This window comes from Pyxicephalus adspersus, chromosome 9, assembly GCF_032062135.1.
Source record: "Pyxicephalus adspersus chromosome 9, UCB_Pads_2.0, whole genome shotgun sequence".
NCBI classification, from domain to species: domain Eukaryota; kingdom Metazoa; phylum Chordata; class Amphibia; order Anura; family Pyxicephalidae; genus Pyxicephalus; species Pyxicephalus adspersus.
The window spans coordinates 11,300,668-11,318,762 of record NC_092866.1 but is presented as its reverse complement, the minus strand read 5'-3'; the positions used below and the strand labels follow the sequence as shown (position 1 = coordinate 11,318,762).

At 40.4% G+C, this 18,095-nt stretch overlaps 2 protein-coding genes across 2 annotated transcripts in view; one reads left to right on the top strand and one right to left on the bottom strand.

Annotated features, from left to right (window-relative positions):
• The first annotated feature begins 2,635 nt into the window (after positions 1-2,635).
• Positions 2,636-15,130, top strand: LOC140338368 (IST1 homolog). The gene is made up of 10 exons (XM_072422564.1): positions 2,636-2,792; positions 8,855-8,954; positions 9,394-9,574; positions 9,657-9,744; positions 10,333-10,416; positions 10,506-10,616; positions 11,107-11,298; positions 12,105-12,218; positions 13,698-13,743; positions 14,230-15,130. The coding sequence occupies exons 2-10, from the start codon at positions 8,867-8,869 to the stop codon at positions 14,409-14,411; spliced, it is 1,086 nt and encodes a 361-aa protein (XP_072278665.1). The 5' UTR covers positions 2,636-2,792; positions 8,855-8,866; the 3' UTR covers positions 14,412-15,130.
• A 1,701-nt stretch (positions 15,131-16,831) lies between these two features.
• The window catches only part of PKD1L3 (polycystin 1 like 3, transient receptor potential channel interacting), a 30,079-nt gene continuing 28,815 nt past the window's right edge, over positions 16,832-18,095 (bottom strand). The window contains exons 28-30 of the mRNA XM_072422714.1: positions 17,920-18,021; positions 17,308-17,439; positions 16,832-17,183 (exon numbers count right to left, since the gene is read on the bottom strand). Of these exons, the coding sequence (XP_072278815.1) occupies positions 17,067-17,183; positions 17,308-17,439; positions 17,920-18,021 (351 nt within the window). The 3' untranslated portion in view covers positions 16,832-17,066. The remainder of the gene's footprint in view (positions 17,184-17,307; positions 17,440-17,919; positions 18,022-18,095) is intronic.

Genomic DNA, 18,095 nt, shown 5'->3' with positions numbered 1-18,095 from the left:
GGTTTTGTCCGTTGAGTGATCTTTAATACACTGGTATGCAAAGGAATGTTTATTATTTGGTTAAGTTAGCTGTCTCATGAGAAATGATCATGGCGGTAGACTGAGCGTGATCGTGTATCATAAATGCAGCCATGGGAATCCTGCTGTCAGTGAACGATCCCCGGTCACTAGAGGTTAAATGAGGGCTTGCACGTGCCCTCTAGTGCCCGGGGATCGCGTACAGTAGGATTCATGAATGCAGCCCCAGTACTTCTGTAAAGATTTCCTCGATCTTCCGATGGGTCAGTGAAATTTTGCGGACCCATCGGAAGTTCGAGGAAATTTTCGCCAGAATGTCGGAGGCATTCTCGCTCATCGCTGGTGAAGAGGGTAAGAAAAGAGAATGGATTGGAGAAAGACATCGAAGTACCTGGATCTGACCATGAACAAGGCGAGGAGATCTGTTAAAGACAGCAGAAGTAAATAGAAGAAATGTCTTATGGTTGAGCCCATAACCATATGGGGGGGGGGGGGGGGTATTCTCAGAAGTTTTTTTTCAGAACATTATTGACCCCCAGGTAAGCCCTTTACATGAGGTCTGCTTAGCAATATACAATAAATAATCATACCTGTTTATTTTACTATTTATCTACTGAGACATCTCATGACCATCACATCCTTACCACTTGCTCTTTCAGATCTGTGGCTGTCTACATTGTCCCCCTCTATGGTCTGATCAGCAGAACTCCTGTGGTAAAATGATTTTTGATTAGGCTTATTGAACATGTTTAGCTCTAATGTTCATTATTTTTAGGTAGCGTATGAGGAAGTAGAACCTCTGTCAGGTATCCCACTGGGGGAATTAACCTCCCTGTTCATGGTGACCATTGTCACTGGGATAGAACATGATGGAAGATCCAAAATGATAGTTGCCACCCAGAACAAAAAAAATCGTTCTAGTGACAACTGTCTCTTCACTTTAGGATTTCCTCTTACTTCCTGATACATACCAAAGACAGGATGTGAAGGGAAATCTCCCCAGTGGTAAAAAAAAACTTTACAGAGGATACATATACAGTGTATAAATATTGTATGGCATATGGTGAGATCAAAGGTTAGTACAGATGTGGCTGGAAATCATCTTTAGTGATCATTTCCAGCAACAATAGAGCAAGCGTAGAGGATGAGCAGAAGGCACCATATTGTGTTCTCTGGAATAGAATATAAACTGGATAGAACAGAACTTATCATTATCCTCCCTCACATTCCAAATCTCCCCCTGACATATTTCTAGCTGTTAACAACTGTTATTCTGCCCTCCCCCAGGCACATTGTCTCCGAGTTATCTTCAATTCTTCCCTCTCATTTACCCCCCATATTCAGAACATTTCCAGGTCCGGTCACTTTCACCTACGCAACATCTCCAAAATCCGCCCCTACCTGTCCCCTGAGACCACCAAACTCCTTGTACACGCTCCTATCATCTCTCGTCTGGACTACTGTAACCTCCTCCTCTCTGGTATTCCACTAACCCGACTCTCTCCTATACAATCTATTATGAATGCTGCAGCCAGACTCATCCATCCTTCCCTCCGCTCCTCTTCTGCTGCTTCTCCTTGTAGTTCTCTTCATTGGCTTCCATTTCACCTTAGAATCAAATGTAAGCTCTTGTGCTTTGCTTTATAATCCCTCCACAGTTCTTGTCTCACTTACCTTTCTGATCTGAAAGAAAAATACTTCCCTAGCCACTCTCTTCTCTCTTCTGATGACCTACTAATGACTTCCTCACTTATAACCTCATCACACACACGGCTTCAAGACTTCTCTAGAGCTGCCTCAACTCTCTGGAATGGTCTTCCTCGTCCTTTTCGGCTTGCTCCTACGTTCTGTCCATATAAAAGAGCCCTCAAACCCATTTTTTCAAACTTGCCTACCCGTTTTCTTCTGTGTCCTAAAACCCTCAATACTTCCCCACCACTACATATCCCCCCTCCTATTGTGTGATACTTCCCCCACCTCCTAGATTGTAAGCTCTTTGGGGCAGGGTCCTCTCCCCGTGTCACTGTCTGTATCCGTTTGCCATTTGCAACCCATATTTAATGTACAGCGCTGCATAATTTGTTGGTGCTATATAAATACTGTTTATTATTATTAATAATATTATTAATAAAAATTATAATAATATTAATAAGACGAATATGGGTCCTTGGCTGCCAGTAATGTCATTAAGCAATGTTAGAGGCACTCTTCCCATTTTTGTAATAACAGATTTTTACTTAAGGCAGCCACAAATGCTAGTATTGAACAATGAAAGTATATAAAGACTATATAGGAGCTTGGCCAAACAACATCTACACTCCACTTTGAGGCTCCTTGCAGGTTACTCCTTATGCCAATGGGGGCTAAATGCCTTAAAAAAAATATCTAACAGACGTGTAGTCATGGCAATCCTAAAACTGCACAATGACATCAAAAACAAACAAAAAAAAACATAAATAGAACATGACATTCTCCTGGATTGGCACTTCCGCACATATGACTCTCTACAAAGGTGAGCGCGCTATCACATGACGTGACGTCACCCGCAGAATCACGTTTTCTCCTCCAATCAGCGCCTTGCTGCTCCCTTCTCAGGTCCCGCCTCACGCCCAGCACATGACTGTGTTGTCAGCAGAGGGCGGGGCTCCGGCACAGCCTGGGGTGGCAGACAGGTAGAGGGCCGGGTCACCAAGGAGGAAGCAGAGCGACCAGGAGAGGACGAGAGCCGGGGTGTGCTGTGTGTGAGGAGGGGCTGCTGTGTACGGGGAGCCTCTGTAAGTATTTTACTTATATTGTGTGTGTATGGGGTATATGGGGATCATTTGTGTATATTGTGTGTGTGTATAGGGATCATATGTGTATATTGTGTGTGTGTGTGTGTGTGTGTGTGTGTGTGTATAGGGATCATTTGTGTATATTGTGTGTGTATATATAGGGATCATATGTGTATATTGTGTGTGTGTGTGTATATAGGGTGTATATTGTGTGTGTGTGTGTGTGTGTGTGTGTGTATAGGGATCATATGTGTATATTGTGTGTGTGTGTGTATAGGGATCATATGTGTATAGTGTGTGTATATAGGGTGCATATGTGTACATTGTGTGTGTGTGTATAGGGATCATATGTGTATATTGTGTGTGTGTGTGTGTGTGTGTGTGTATAGGGATCATATGTGTGTGTGTGTGTGTATATAGGGTGCATATGTGTACATTGTGTGTGTGCGCGTGTGTATAGGGATCATGTGCGTGTGTGTGCGCGTGTGTATAGGGATCATATGTGTACATTGTGTGTGTGTGTATAGAGATCATATACGTACATTTTGTGTGTGTATATAGGGATCATATGTGTATATTGTGTGTGTGTGTGTATGGGGTTTATATGTATATATTGTCTGGTATGTGTTTATGTATATAGTGTGGATGTTAATGTCCTTACCTAACTACCTACACACCTTTCTACTATATGGTTTATGTATTAATGCCATCGGCGCTCCTTTCATACAACCAATCAGCTTGTACCATTTGGGTTGTCCCAAGTCTTAGGTGGAAGGGACCCTCCTGGTGGCTTCAACAGTGGGGGCACAAAAAGCTCAGGACCACCCTATGACTCCTAGTGGGCGCTCATTATAGTCATCTTACCCCTGCCCCCTGAGGCATAATAAGAAATAAAAGGTTGTTATGGGCAGCACTTAAAGCTTTAGGTTTATGTATATTTTATTTACTTTACTTCCTGGATTCCTGATGCTTCTTCTTATATTTGTAGCACCCACACTGCAAAAACAACACAAAGCTTTATCTGCTGTCAGTGGATTCATCAAAAACATTCACTCTCCAGTCTTTCTTTTATTTGTCGCCATCGTTTTAGATTGCCTCCTTTATCTGCCCATTGTCTGGCGTGTGTTTTGTCCTCTAAGATGGTCCTAGAGTCAGGGAGTGTATAGGTTAGGTTCCTTCTAATCAGTGTTTCCCAACCTTTTTACATGGGGAACTCTTGAAATAATGTTTGGATCCTCAGGGAACTCCTTCTATAAATATATCCACAGCTCACAGTATATTAGCATGGTGGTCAATGGGAAGAATGCCTCTTACTTTGCTGGCTATTGGGAATAATGTCACCCTTACAGATTGGCAAAAGATCATTGGTGTCACCTAAACTGACCTGACAAACCCAAACTGCTCATTGCCCATGGAACCCCTAGCAATTTCTGGAGGAACCCTGGTTAAGGAACACTGCTTTAGGTTCTGCCCCTGGAGGTCCAGTGATGGAAAGATATTCCTATCCTATGCCAGCCTTTCTAAAACATTTTACCCCAAAAGAACCTTTGCAACAATTTCCAGTCTTGGTGACCCCCCATCTAAAACCTTTTCATTGGGAGGCATTGGTCAGAATAGCTAAAAAGACTGATTTGTTGGCTCCACCAAGTAGCACCGGCCTTGCCACCATTCGGGTATGATCAATCAGCAATAGCTCAAAGAACCCTAGCAAACCCCGAGAGGAACCTTAGGGTTGCTTGAAAATTGCTAATATATTCTACAGGAAGTAGATAGGTAGATGGATCAGTGTTTGAAAAGCAGAATTACTGAGCCCATACAAACCATACCATCCAGATATGAAATATTATTAAACTTTGGGGGTTCCACGTACATGAAATGATCCAGCCAAGTCCCATGGTAATCTTGTGTCTGTAGGAGACCCCGGATTCACACAAAGTTTATCACTCTTGCTTCTTTCTTTGATAATTACAGCCAGCAACATCTGCCATCACTGCTGATCTTCTTCATTTTATCATTTCTTCTCCTCTTCCCCTCATTACAACAAACTTCATGTGACCCTTTTTTATTATACAGTAGAACCTCAGTTATTTGGCACCCACGGGGATGGCCCATTCCGGATAAGTGTATTTTCCGGGTAACTGAGGTTTCTTGAAATGGAGAGAATGGAGAGACTTGTCTCTATTCACCTCTAGTGCTGAATTGGTGAGAAAAGGGGAAACCCTGATGATGCTTGAGCCGTCATCCGGGTTTCCCTTTCCTCAGCCAATCACGGAGCAAAGCCTGACAGCTCCATTCTCCTGATTGCTCTTGAATGCAGAAGACATGCCACAGCTCCACTGGAGCTGTTGGGTGCCGGTTATCTTGAGTGCCGGATAACCGAGGTTCTACTATACATGCACAACAAGATATTGGCACTGTATGCAATCTGCAGAGATCTGTACCATATGGCTCAATATTTGCTCAATATCAAGTCTTGACTCCTCTAGGCAGCCTTTATCTCCACTATTCAGTTCTGAATTTTTTCACATAAATATGTCATTTAGTGCATTTCAGGGCTGTTTTAACATCCAGTGAAGATCTCATGGTTTCTCTGACTGTGGTGTGTGCAGCTTTTGTGCTCCAGTGCTGCTGTTTGATAAATTACACCTCGGGGGCATGAATAATGTAAAGGATACTTGTGTGTAGCGTTGTCTAGGTTCTCTATATACAGGAATAAATATACCCATAGAGATTTACACCTTTTAGATTTACATTGGTGGATGGGTTCTCTGTGGTGCTAGGGCTCAGGCATGCAGTTTTTATTTGTGTATTGATGGTGGTATAATAATAACAATATTTAACAATGTTTGCGATTCATGGCTTCTGTTATTTAATAGAGTGGCATTAACATTTAGAAGCTGGTACTTTTTGGGGAACTAAAAAGGTCTTCATTCACACCTTCCCCCATTTCCCCTAGAATTATTGTATAATACCAATACAGACAGAGGTACAGGGTCCGAGTTCTAGCCCATTACCACTCACTCACATCCTGTGCTGTACTGTTGTTATTATTACACAGTATATAGCGTCGACATATTACGCAGCGCTGTACAAAGTCCATAGTTATGTCACTAACTGTTCCCTTACTGTCAGTCATATGCCTTTATTATAGTATGTTAAATTTTGGGGGGAGCCAATCAACCTTCTGCATTTTTTTGGAAGGTGGGATGAAACCGGACTACCTGGAGAAAACTCATGCAAACAAGGGGAGAATCTGCAAACTCCATGCAGATAGTGTCCTAGCCAAGATTGGAACCTGGGACCTAACACTGCAAAGGCCAGAGAGCCACCATGCTGCCTATGCCTAGATTGTAAGCTCTTCGGGGCAGGGTCCTCTCCTCCTGTATCACTGTCTGTATTAGTCTTTCATTTACAATGTCTATTTAATGTACAGCACTGCGTAATATGTTGGTGCTATATAAATCCTGTTTATTAATAATAATATTAATATGTTGTTCTCATAGTCTTAAGGACCCTACGGATGGAGTCTTAAAGCAGAACTAAACCTGACTTTCCTGTCCCTGTTCCATTTCAAGGCACCGCCATCTTCCTTCTTCTTTCTAGAGACTATCTTCAGGCATCTTGATTGGCCGTGCTGGGATGACATTACCTCCCTCATAGGCGCGCAAGAGTTCATTCATTCCCAGCATGGGCAATGGGAAGCCGAGATCCCTGCCAGTTCCTTAACACGATCACGCAGGCAAGACAGATTATTGCAGAAGAGTCATCGCCTTTCCCTTTCTGCAATAACCACATGCCTAATCCTGTATTTTGCAAATTGTGACTTTAGTTCCATTTTAAGGCTGGATGGTGGACCAGAGCCTATAACTAATCGTAACTTGGTTAATGTTAGCATAGCAGAATGTGTCCGGCAGTTTCAGGCCACTCTACTAAATGTTTCTGACTTTGAAGAGCATTTTCACTTTCAAGCATTTCTCTATATTTGTTGTAGGGGAAAAGGTTGTGATCTTAGGTTTTATTTATAAAAATCTATCGGGGGCTTTTTTCCATAATTGGCACAGGGCCAGTAAGAATTTACTTTTGAGCCTGATGGAATATGGTGATGTAGTTTTTACATTTCAAACAGTAAAGAGTTGTCCTACTGAGGGATTTTCTCTGATTTTAATTTTCCAATGACAACTGTATAATTTTGGATACCCCACCACTTAGGTTAGGATTAGTGTTTACAGGGACGGGTAACAGGCTTGGTATATAAACGTAATAATACTTCCACACCTAATAGAAGTTTAAAAAAAATAATGTTACTGTATATTTACGGTCTGTGACTACATTGGAAACATTTTACATACTTTCTGTCTCTGTGCCCCTAAAGAATAATTAATACAGACCCGGGGGGGGGTTCTAATTTTCCCCCACACTATTCTGTCCTGTGTTTCTATACTGTAAACAGTTCCTTTAGTTTTATAAAATGGCCAGATTCTCCTGGAGGCGAGTCCGTTTTGTTTGATCGCTTTAATGGATATATGGGTGGACCATGATTCAAAGGTCAGCTTGGATACTATCAGCAAATATGTCAGTTTATTAATTACAAATTTAAAGCCAGTTATTTCTGTATGCATTCTTATATATTCTAAGTGTTTTTAGCTCTACACAGCTAAAGCAGCATTTCTCGATCTTTGTAAAATGGGAGAACCCCTTAAAATAACTTTCAGGTCTTAAGGGAACCCTTTCTATAATTACTATATCCATAGCTCACAGTATGTTAATGGTGGTTAGTAGGAAGAATGTCTCTAACATGGCTGGCCATTGGGAAGAATGTCACCCTTACAGATAGCCAAAAAGATCACTGGTATGAAATGAGAATCAGAAATTTCTCATTGCTCAAGGAACCCCTAGCATCCTCTAGAGCAGGGGTGTAAAACAAATACACAGAGGGTCGAAATTAAAAACCAAGTCGCCGGCCAGACTTGAAATTTTTTGAAAAAGTTTGAGAAGTTTTTCCTTCTCATTTAGAATTTAGATCAATCCACTGTATATTACTACATGCTCTTCTCATGTGTTCTTGTTTCTGCCTATTAAGATTATTATTATGGTATTATTAATAAACAGGATTTATATTGCGCCAACATAATATGCAGCGCTGTACATTAAATAGGGGTTGCAAATGACAGACAAATACAGAGAGTGACAAAGATGGAGAGGACCCTGCACCGAAGAGCTTACCATCTATGAATTAATTGTTTTACTTTGCCAGAGAATGCAATGTGAAACCAAACGAATTGCTGCATTCACTTGGTTTCACATTGCATTCTCTGGCACGGTAAAACAATTAATATAGCAATAGCTTTTTGATAATTCCTGATTATTGAGCTTACCTGTCAGTATAAAATCCACAGGGTCCAAGCATAGGCTCCTGTTCAATAGACACGAGTCATGCCGCTCTTACAATACCCAGAATCACTTGCGTCTATAAAATGCGGCACCACACATAAGGCATAGAGGCCCCTGGTCTAAAGATGCAAGTGTTGCCGGGAAATGTGGTAGCGCAATTGTACTCGCATCTATAGAACAGCAGCCTAATATGAATTGCAGCTGGCCCGTCGTTATTACGGATTGCCAGTGGGCCAGTTGCAATTCATATTAAGAATTCTTTTGGGGGCCAAAAAAAAGGACGTGCTGGGCCAGATTTGGTCGGCTGGCCAGAGTTTGACACCCCTGCTCTACAGGAACCCACAGAAACTTGGTTAAGAAACATTGTTGCTATAGACAATTGTTTCTAATCATTTAAAAAAAAAAATCTTGTGTCCCTAGAGGTGAACCACAATGTTATTCAATAAATAACCTCCCACGAATGACACCTGCCAGTACCACTGTTTTCTTGCAGGTTCACCAATAAGGCTGCAGTCACCTTTAGCCTATTGTAACCCATAAACCTGAAAAGGAGATGCTGAACTGATTGTCATTAGACCTATATGCGTGTTTTATCCCTATGTACAAGGCATATATTGTATTTCAGAACCATTGTGTCATTCATATTTAACCTTCTTCACCTCTGTTTGCAGTGATCAGACACCATGTTGGGCTCCGGGTTTAAAGCCGAGCGGCTTCGTGTGAATCTGCGTCTTGTCATTAACAGACTGAAACTCTTGGAGAAGAAGAAGAGTAAGTTGTTCTTAACATAGACCAATCTCACTCTGGTGTCCAGTATGAGGGGATGAGGAGTTCATGACCAACTTAAATTCTTATAAGAGCAGATGGGTGCAGTGTATCATACCTGTTACCTGTCTGTAGCTACCAACTTAAATTCTTATAAGAGCAGGTGGATGTAGTATATCATACCTGTTACCTGTCTGTAGCTACAATGAAATCTTGCCTCTCATAGGCTGCTGCAAATTCCACTTTTGTGCTGGCATGACCACCTACTTTCTAGTACCACATTCTCTCCCTGCTCCCATTGTATTGGAATATGTTGAAATTCCTCCTGTTTGGCTGAGAATGGTCACATGTAGTTTAGTAAAGTAGTCATACCATGATATTTCTTACACAATAGTAAAGGGTAGGAATTTTTTTATTGACTCATTTCTTTTTTGTGTCTCTCCAGCTGAACTAGCACAAAAAGCTAGGAAGGAGATTGCTGATTACTTATCCTCTGGGAAAGATGAACGAGCGCGGATCCGTGTGGAGCACATTATCAGAGAGGACTACCTGGTTGAAGCTATGGAGATCCTGGAGTTGTACTGTGACCTGCTGCTGGCCCGATTCGGATTAATCCAGTCCATGAAGTGAGTACATTCGGCCTCATAGGTTTCACATTATAACATTGCTCTGATGCAGCTGTTTTGATTCTGTTTCATTCCCTTGTAGGGAGCTGGACCCTGGCCTGTCTGAAGCAGTCTCTACCCTTATCTGGGCAGCTCCACGTCTACAAACTGAAGTTTCTGAGTTAAAGATAGTAAGTTAAAGTAATTGTCTGCCCTACTAGAATAGATTCCATTCCAGTTGCCTCTCAGACCCTTTAATGGTTAAATAAGGGGTGAACTCCTGCAGGAAAAACACTCACCCTGCTGCAAGAGAATAAAGAGGAGCAGCATGACTCCTGCGTTTGGCCTAAATGGTAACCATCGAGTCAAATTGCCTTTTTTCGATGATGAAGGTTTTAATTTTTGTTTCTGTCTGGGTCAATTTCCCTTCTGTTCTTTCCTGAAAGCGGGGACCACTGACAAAAATAAAAAATAGGCAAAGACTCTACTCCTTCAACCCTGTAACGGAAAGTGAAATTGCTGGAGTGCCACACAGAAATCGGGGGTTGGTAGCTAATATATATATATTTTCATATTTTAGCGTGAAGGAATGCATAAATAACTCATAAGTCTGCACACTTTCCTTGGGTAAGCCACATAGAATGTACTGAAGCCAAGGGACCAACAAGACACGGTGGGGCTCATTTATAACAAAGCAAACATCATTATCTGCTCTCTATGCTGTAACTATATTTTGCAAAACCATTTCCACCATTCTTATTCTTCATTTGTCCCTGCAGGTTGCTGATCAGCTATGTGCTAAGTACAGTAAAGAGTACGGCAAGCTCTGCAGGACCAACCAGATTGGAACAGTCAATGACAGGGTATGGCAGGAAGCCTCAATGTGTATTGTCTCATATGAACTATAGATCCCATTAGTTGGGAGTTAATGGTGACCTTTTTTTCTCCTTAGCTGATGCACAAGCTGAGTGTGGAGGCTCCACCTAAAATCCTAGTGGAGAGATACCTGATTGAGATTGCCAAGAATTACAATGTTCCGTATGAGCCGGATTCTGTCGTAATGGTAGGTGAAGATGTTATCTTTTAAGACTGACTTCAGCGAAAATGTTAGAACCTCTGCTGTTTTGAGTCCTCCATGAGCAGATTTCTCCTCTAATGGTGATTTGGTGTCACCAGCACAGAAAGTGGGTTTTCAGCATCGCAACATAATAAACCTAATTTCCTCCTAATGATATGTCATCACTAGGACAACAAGTGAAGGGAAATACCCTCATTGGTTCATAGTAAAAACAAAAAAAAATTGGCTATAAATACATTTTAACAGTTTACCCAATGTGTCATTGCATGGCAAGATTTAAAACAAGCTCAAGATTATAGCACTAAAATGTATAGAATGTTTTGAATTGAATGAGAAACAATAGGTTTGCTAACCAGCAGTACAAATATGGTGCAACGTAAACATTTGCAATTTTATTTTTGGAAATAGAAATATTGGTCCTTCCTTCCATATAGAAATTTTCATATCCTAATGTACCTTATCTTTATTCTTTAAGGCCGAGGTTCCCACTGGGGTGGAGGCGGATCTTATAGACGTTGAATTTTCGGATGACAAAAAGAGAGGAGGTGGTGGTGGTGGTGGTGGAGGTGGCGGTGGTGGAGGTTTTGGTATTCCATTACCTACAGTGGGAGCAATGCAAATGCCCACTCCCACGATTCCTTTCTCCTACCCTGCACCTGCTGGTCTGGTATGTATGCATTAATCTGTGGTCGATATTAAGCTAACTTAAGTCAATAGGAAAAGAGGTATTATAAAAAAATAAACTTTTACAGGTCTATTTTTAAAGTAGCAAATCTGACATTCACTGAAACATATACTGGGAAGAATCTTCCAGGTACTTGTGTTTCAATGGCAGTATTGATTCTCCACCAAGGAGTGTTTCAGTGAATGTCAGATTCACTGCTTTATAGAGGCTCTATAAACCCTCTATAAAGCAGTGGGCCCTTCGCTCACCAGGTCAAACTGGTCTGAGGAGTGTGATGCACCATGTTGTGAATTGCAATGCCTGGGCCGTTCTGATTAGAGAAAAAGTCCAAGGAGGTCTCGCAACATCGATATAAAGCAAAAAATAAAAGTGTTTGAGCATTGCTTGTGTACATTGCAGCATAATTTGTGAAAACTGGTTAAAATTATCAGGTTTACAGTTGCTTTAACAGATATCCTCTAGCATGGAGTTGAGCCATTTATTATTGGGAGTATAGAAAAAACTAATATACTTTGTCAGTGTAGGCGGCAGGGCTAAAGGGAGTATGTATGGGTAACTAATTTGATAGGTTGGATGGTGAGTGGTAAAAAATAGTTAGTTCTAAAGTGCCTAAAACTTTACAGAAATGTATTATATAAAAATCTGTAATCTTGTTTATAATGTACAAATGATTTATACTTTCTAATTGTAGTTGCCCAGTGTGTCTTCAAATTTTAGTGTTTTTTTCCCCAGTTTATGCATTAAATCAATAGACATTTTATGTACTTTATCTAATCCTATTTTAACAGGATACTTTCAATGGACCATCTGTGGGAATCTACCAGACTTTTGGCAACCAGAATCCTCCAGCGATGGGTCTTGTGCCTCCACCAATCCCAGCCATGCCTCCTACATATGATTTGGCAAGTAGAAAAGGATGGTTCCAATGTTCCCTGCCTTTAGATTCTGTTACGTGTAATCTACGGTTTCTAACAAGTGGGAGTGGCTTTTTGGAACCTTCGTGTGGCACTTAACCCCCCTAGCGTTTAAATTCTGTCCATATTTTCATGCAAAAAGCGTTTAAATTTTTTGCATGGAAATTTTATTTTACATTGTAGGCCTATAATTCTTAGGCATAACTCACCGAAATATGTCTAAATTTAATAAAATATATATATATATATATATATATATATATATATATATATATATATATATATATATATTTATTTATTTTTTTTTATTTTTTTTTTTAATTATATAAAGATTTCTTTGTATTGGACTCAATACAGGTATTTTGTATTGAATTCAATACAAAATTATTTGTATTTCCCGCCGCTCCTCCTGTCGCACCAACGTCACCGGGAAACCCTGGAGATCCTCTCTGCAGTCGCCTGCTGAAGGTCGAAGGAAGAAGAAGTTTTTTATGTTTTAAGCATGTAAAATCCACCCCGAGTCACACTTTGGAATACCGCTAGTGTGGTTAAACCTGAAGCAGATCACTAAATACTTGCATGTAGTCTGTTTTACCTGCCCAAAATTTCTGCTTACATGTTTTTGTAATTCACACAGCAAAGCTGAAGTTTTTTTGATTTTGTTTGTTCCCTGGAAAACACCAAGACCCAAGCACATGCTTCATGAAACCCTCATCTTGCTCTGACTGAAGCACATGTTTGCCCTGCCCTTCAACTCCCACAAAGCAATTTCAGAGTCTAAGGGGGTAGTAGAGGGTTTCTGATACCACCTCATTTTTGAATCTATTGTTTAAAGCCTTATTCTAGGCTTCTGTTAAACTTACCCATACAGTGGGGTCACCCCAGTATTCATGGATAAGATGCCTATTTGGTTGAGGGAGTAAGAAATAAGTGATATTGGTTTTTATTTTCCTCCGACTTCCCGCTGCCCAAAATACACTTTATTTCAATGCCTGACTGGTTGCAGCTCCCTGAAATTGTTTCGTACAATGCAGGATTAGCAGTCCTGCCCTTTTACAGAAAGACATTGATAGCCTGCTCACGGTTTGAAGCCTTATAGAGCGCCAGAAGAGCAAGGAATAAGGTAAGTATTTGTATCCCTTAACCACTAACTAAACAAGCATTTAACCTAAGTCAGTATTCTCCCCAGAGTTTTCTTTTAAGCTGGGTGGGAAGAAGCTGTAGGTGGGGGCAGCCCCAGTATTGTGACCCAATTTTTCAGTAACCGCTCAAAAACAGCCGGGTGGTTACTGAAAAGTGCCGGATGGTGCACCCAGCTAAAAGGAGCCGGGGAGAAGACTGTAAGTGCATAAGTAGGTTTAACAGCCATCTCACATAGGACTTTAAACAGGAAATAAAAACTCTTTAACATTTAATTTCCTATGATCGTTATTTTTTTTATATTAACATATCTGTTTCCTTAAACAGATTGGCCCAGATGGACCACATGCTAACGCTCCCCCAGCACAAGATGGTAAGGAGATCAGGCCTATGTGAAACTTGTACTGTAAGAAGCCAAATTGTACATTGTTTTGAACCAGACCTAATATGGGCCTGTACCAGATTTGACATGGGTAACATTTTCCTAAAACAATGTCCAGCTACAGTATGGTTATGGATCTTTGTGAATACATTGAGAGCAAGCTTAGCTTGGAGGTAGCCCTATCCTTCAAATTTTACATGTTGGTAGTTTAGAGCTTGGGACCTCACTTTGCAGAAATGACTTGATCCAATAGTGAGACTTCATATGGCTTTGCAACAAAAACCTTTTGCTTTTAGCCTGAATGCAGAGATGATTTAAACTGTTTTATTTTTTTTTTGTCTATGGACTAACTGGATTAAGTTTTAGGGAATTTTTGTACAGTTCTGCATATTGACTTATTTGTTAACACCTTTCCTGTGCTAGTTATACGTTTATCTTAACAGTGACCATTTCTTGTTTTTTTTTTTTTTTTACCAGGCAATGCTGCACCTGTTGCTAAACCACGGACAAAAATGCCAGATAACTTTGTCCTGCCTGAGTTACCCTCTGTTCCTGATACCCTTCCTGCCGCCTCAGCTGGAGGGGGCACTTCCAGTTCAGATGATATTGATTTTGATGATCTGTCACGTAGGTTTGAGGAGCTAAAGAAGAAAACCTAAGCAGCAGGACTCTGGTTGGCCTTATTTTGACCCGACCCGATTGACTCTTTTTGAGGAGGAGTTTCAGATCGTAAACATCTACTTTAAATCTTGCAATGAGCAGCACCTCTAAATACTCCCTGCCACAAGCAAGGAAAGCAGACACTCCCCTGCCCCCCCCCCCCTTCCCCAGGCCCTCTTTCCTGACCCTTGCACTAACAATGGGGTAACTTTGTCTACTGTGGGAAAGGGTGTTTGGTTTATGTCATTGATTTATCAACCAGGATTTTTCAGTCTTTATGTGCTTATTCGCATGGCTTCTGACAGGTGATTTAGCCCATCTATAACCACCTTCCTTAGCCCTAGTGACGAGTGCTTGCCAAGCCCTAGCTACCCCAAATGTGATGTGCTAGGGTTGGGTAAACACTTTCAGCTAGGGCTTTCTCTTGTTTTGACCTTTGGATACTGGGCGGTTTACCTGCCTCCCAGCTACCCGGTGTTAACAAGCGCAAAGTCTAAACAAGTTTCTCTAAAGCTGATGCCTTTTTTGTGTTAACCAAGAACTTTGGAACTCAACTCAGAAATATCATCTGGTAAACTGTAAGACCCCTCTTTGCTAGCACGTTAATGAGCTGCTCTTATTACCCGATTTTCTAATCTTTGTATATATTATTTACAGAGTTATGTTAGGCTTGTTTTAAGTGTGCTATTCTTTAAAATAAAGCCATGGTCTTCTTAAATACATGTGAAGTTTTTTTAAGACCTGAGAATAATGAAGAATTGGTAGGTGACATGGGCCATTTCCAAGGTTATACCAAAGAAGTATTCTGACATGAGCCAATCAAATAGGTCATATTGGAAAAAATTGTTCCATTAAACTGCTACTGCCTGCATAGTAAAAATTAATAATTTTGCCTTTTGTTCCAACACATTTCACCTTCATCTGCACTGTGTCTCTTTTTTGGAGGTGGCTACCTTTTTAGGGAAGCAAAGCTTTGCTCTTATGTCAAAGCTGCCCCTTCAGTGGTCTGATGACTGGTGGTGGAGGAAGCAGCAGGCGTTGCAGATCCACTGAATTAATAAAACAGAAGCAGTGTGATCTTTGCTCTACAGGTCAGGCACAGCGAAGAAGTAACATCACAGATGTTACACAAAATCACAGGTTGGGGTCATAGAGGAGACCGGAATGTAATGCTTGCCTTTAATATAGAAAAGTCAGGTTGCCAACCTTGCTCCAAAGTCTGTCCTGATTACTTTAATCTCCTGACTGGATTGACTAATTCTATGGTAAGTATTTTAACTGGAGTTTTGCTTTAAAAAGTTGAAATTGACAAGGTAGAGGGTTGTGGTATAGTTTCGACTAGTTCTTCCGGAAGCTCAGGACACGTATTGTAAGTGAAGCAATTCTCCTAAAATATCTGCTACTTGCATCTACTGAGCTTAATCTCTCACCCCTACTCTTCGTATGTTAATGTCTTTTTTTTTATTACATTATATTTAATACATTGATGTGCATGTGGTTAAAGAATCGTTTTATTTTCTCAGATTTTGTAATTATATTGCCGAAGGCCAAGAAAAAAATAAGACATGGAAAAGCACCAGCCTGAAAGATCAAGTTTAGTCTATTGACATTTGTCTTCTTTATACAGCATAATTCTTGTTCTCTTATGTTTTACATATACCCTAGAATAATGTTATTGCAGATGTGACACATACACAGTATGGAAGGAAGCCAAATAACCTACTGGTGTGTTTGTACTGTGGAATGATAAATGAACACTGCAAAACCACAAATGCATTGCAAAAAGCATACAGACATGCAGAGTGTGCCCTCAGTGGATAATAAATCAAGCAAGGCACCCTGGCCATCATAGTGCCCTGCCAAGGAAGACATAATGAAACCATATCCTACAGTATATAGGGCAGCTGTGGCCAAGGCTGATCTGGAGATAGGTGAGGCACCCGCTTCAAGCACTGTGGTAGAAAAGGGGCAGCTAGATTGGAAATTCTCCTTCATCTGCCTTCTGCAAAACTGATCTGGCAGACAAATCCATGTTTTACTGTTGTATTTGGAGATTACCATCCCACATTAATTGGGTTCTGCTTTCCATAATCTGCATATGCTTTAAAGTCTTGCACAAACATTAAATTAACTTTTCTCAAAGTAATTTTCAGGTTTTAGGAATCCCCTGGTACATCCAATTTATTAGGGGAAAAACCTCCAAAATCAGTGGCCAACTCAGTCCTTCCCTTCATGCATTGGGGGGTGGGGGACATGATATTAATAGGACCAAACAGGGAAAACATTAGCATGCAACCCAACACTCCATAAAAGATTTTTTCCCCCAATGTGCCAACACCGTTCATTAGTTGAAACAATTCCTAAAGATGATAGTCATGTTTTAGGTTTCTGTATTGCAAAATGTGTGAGTATCGGCCAAACTTTTTTTTTTTTTTTTTTTTATATATATTCTCAGAGATAAATAAAGATATATTGTATGGTGACTTAAGCCATTCAGAATCTACAAAAAACAAACTATGGCTGGCACGGCCCATTTAAATTCTCACTTGCTGCAAGTTAAACTGCTCTTTTATTATGGCAGAGAACATTGTCCTCCAGTCATTATTGCCTATTTGTTTCACCAGTGAGTAATTCAGCTCTCCTTTCATATCTGCTCACAACTGTTTCTCCTTTTCTGCTGCTGCTTCTGTCTCCTTAACCTTCTCCCGAATTCCCAGGAACCCTGAAATCCTCATCATTAGCATGTCCACAATTTCCTTTTCTTCATAAGGCTAAAGAGACACAAATTGATAATTAAAATAAGTACCTGTCATGATTGTGCTGCCATTGATTGCCTGGTATTGAAGAAAAAAAAAATATATATATATATATATATATATATGTTGGTGTAATTACCGTAGGGTTCTTGCGCTCACTGGAGAATATATTAAGCAATGCAGACAAGAAGATGTTCACAATTACAAAGACTAGGAAAACAACACATGTGCAGATGAGCAGAGAGCCCAGGACTGGGTCTAGATTGATAACCTGCATTTAAACAGATGATATAGGACAGAACTTAATATGATAAAAAATAAAATTTTTAATGCAGCACACCTGCCCTAGGAAGAAGCCTTTTAATAACTACAACAGTTATAATTATGGGACCTTCAGATTTAGAAATACAAAGGAACATAATATGATGACAACATTGATAACTTCACATATAAATGGTGCACCATGCAGTAGCCTAACCTGTTTGCAAAAATTGGGGCCACTAGGACGTTTTGCTAAATTGTGAGGTATGTTTAGCATATTTGCACTTTATAGCAAGCTTAAAGCACTGTTTTGCAATGCAATGTCTGAGATCTCACTTGCCGCAGCTTTGCTTAGTTTCCTTCCAGGTTTAGAGTCTTCCTTAGCTCCTAAACTATGCTGCCATACTTGGTAAAGTGTGATAATCCCCGTCATATTTAGCTGCTCACGTGTCCACATGTAAAGATAGAAATATTTGCCATTTTCTCTTACCTCTTCATAATTAAATATCCCAACAAGAAGACTGAAAACAGTCACAAACGAGTCCATGACTGTTCTGTAACTGTGAATACTCCAACCAAACAGCAAATTGCACTAAAAGGGAAAACAAGTAATGGGATTAGCAAGAAGCAAAACAAGCAGGGTTTTCCTATGTGTTATTTTGGTTG

Coding starts and splice junctions, on each gene's coding strand:
- LOC140338368 (XM_072422564.1), top strand. CDS start 8,867: ATGTTGGGCTCCGGGTTTAAAGCCGAGCGGCTTCGTGTGAATCTGCGT. Junction 8,955..9,393: donor ACTCTTGGAGAAGAAGAAGA/GTAAGTTGTTCT, acceptor GTGTCTCTCCAG/CTGAACTAGCACAAAAAGCT. Junction 9,745..10,332: donor AAGTTTCTGAGTTAAAGATA/GTAAGTTAAAGT, acceptor TTGTCCCTGCAG/GTTGCTGATCAGCTATGTGC.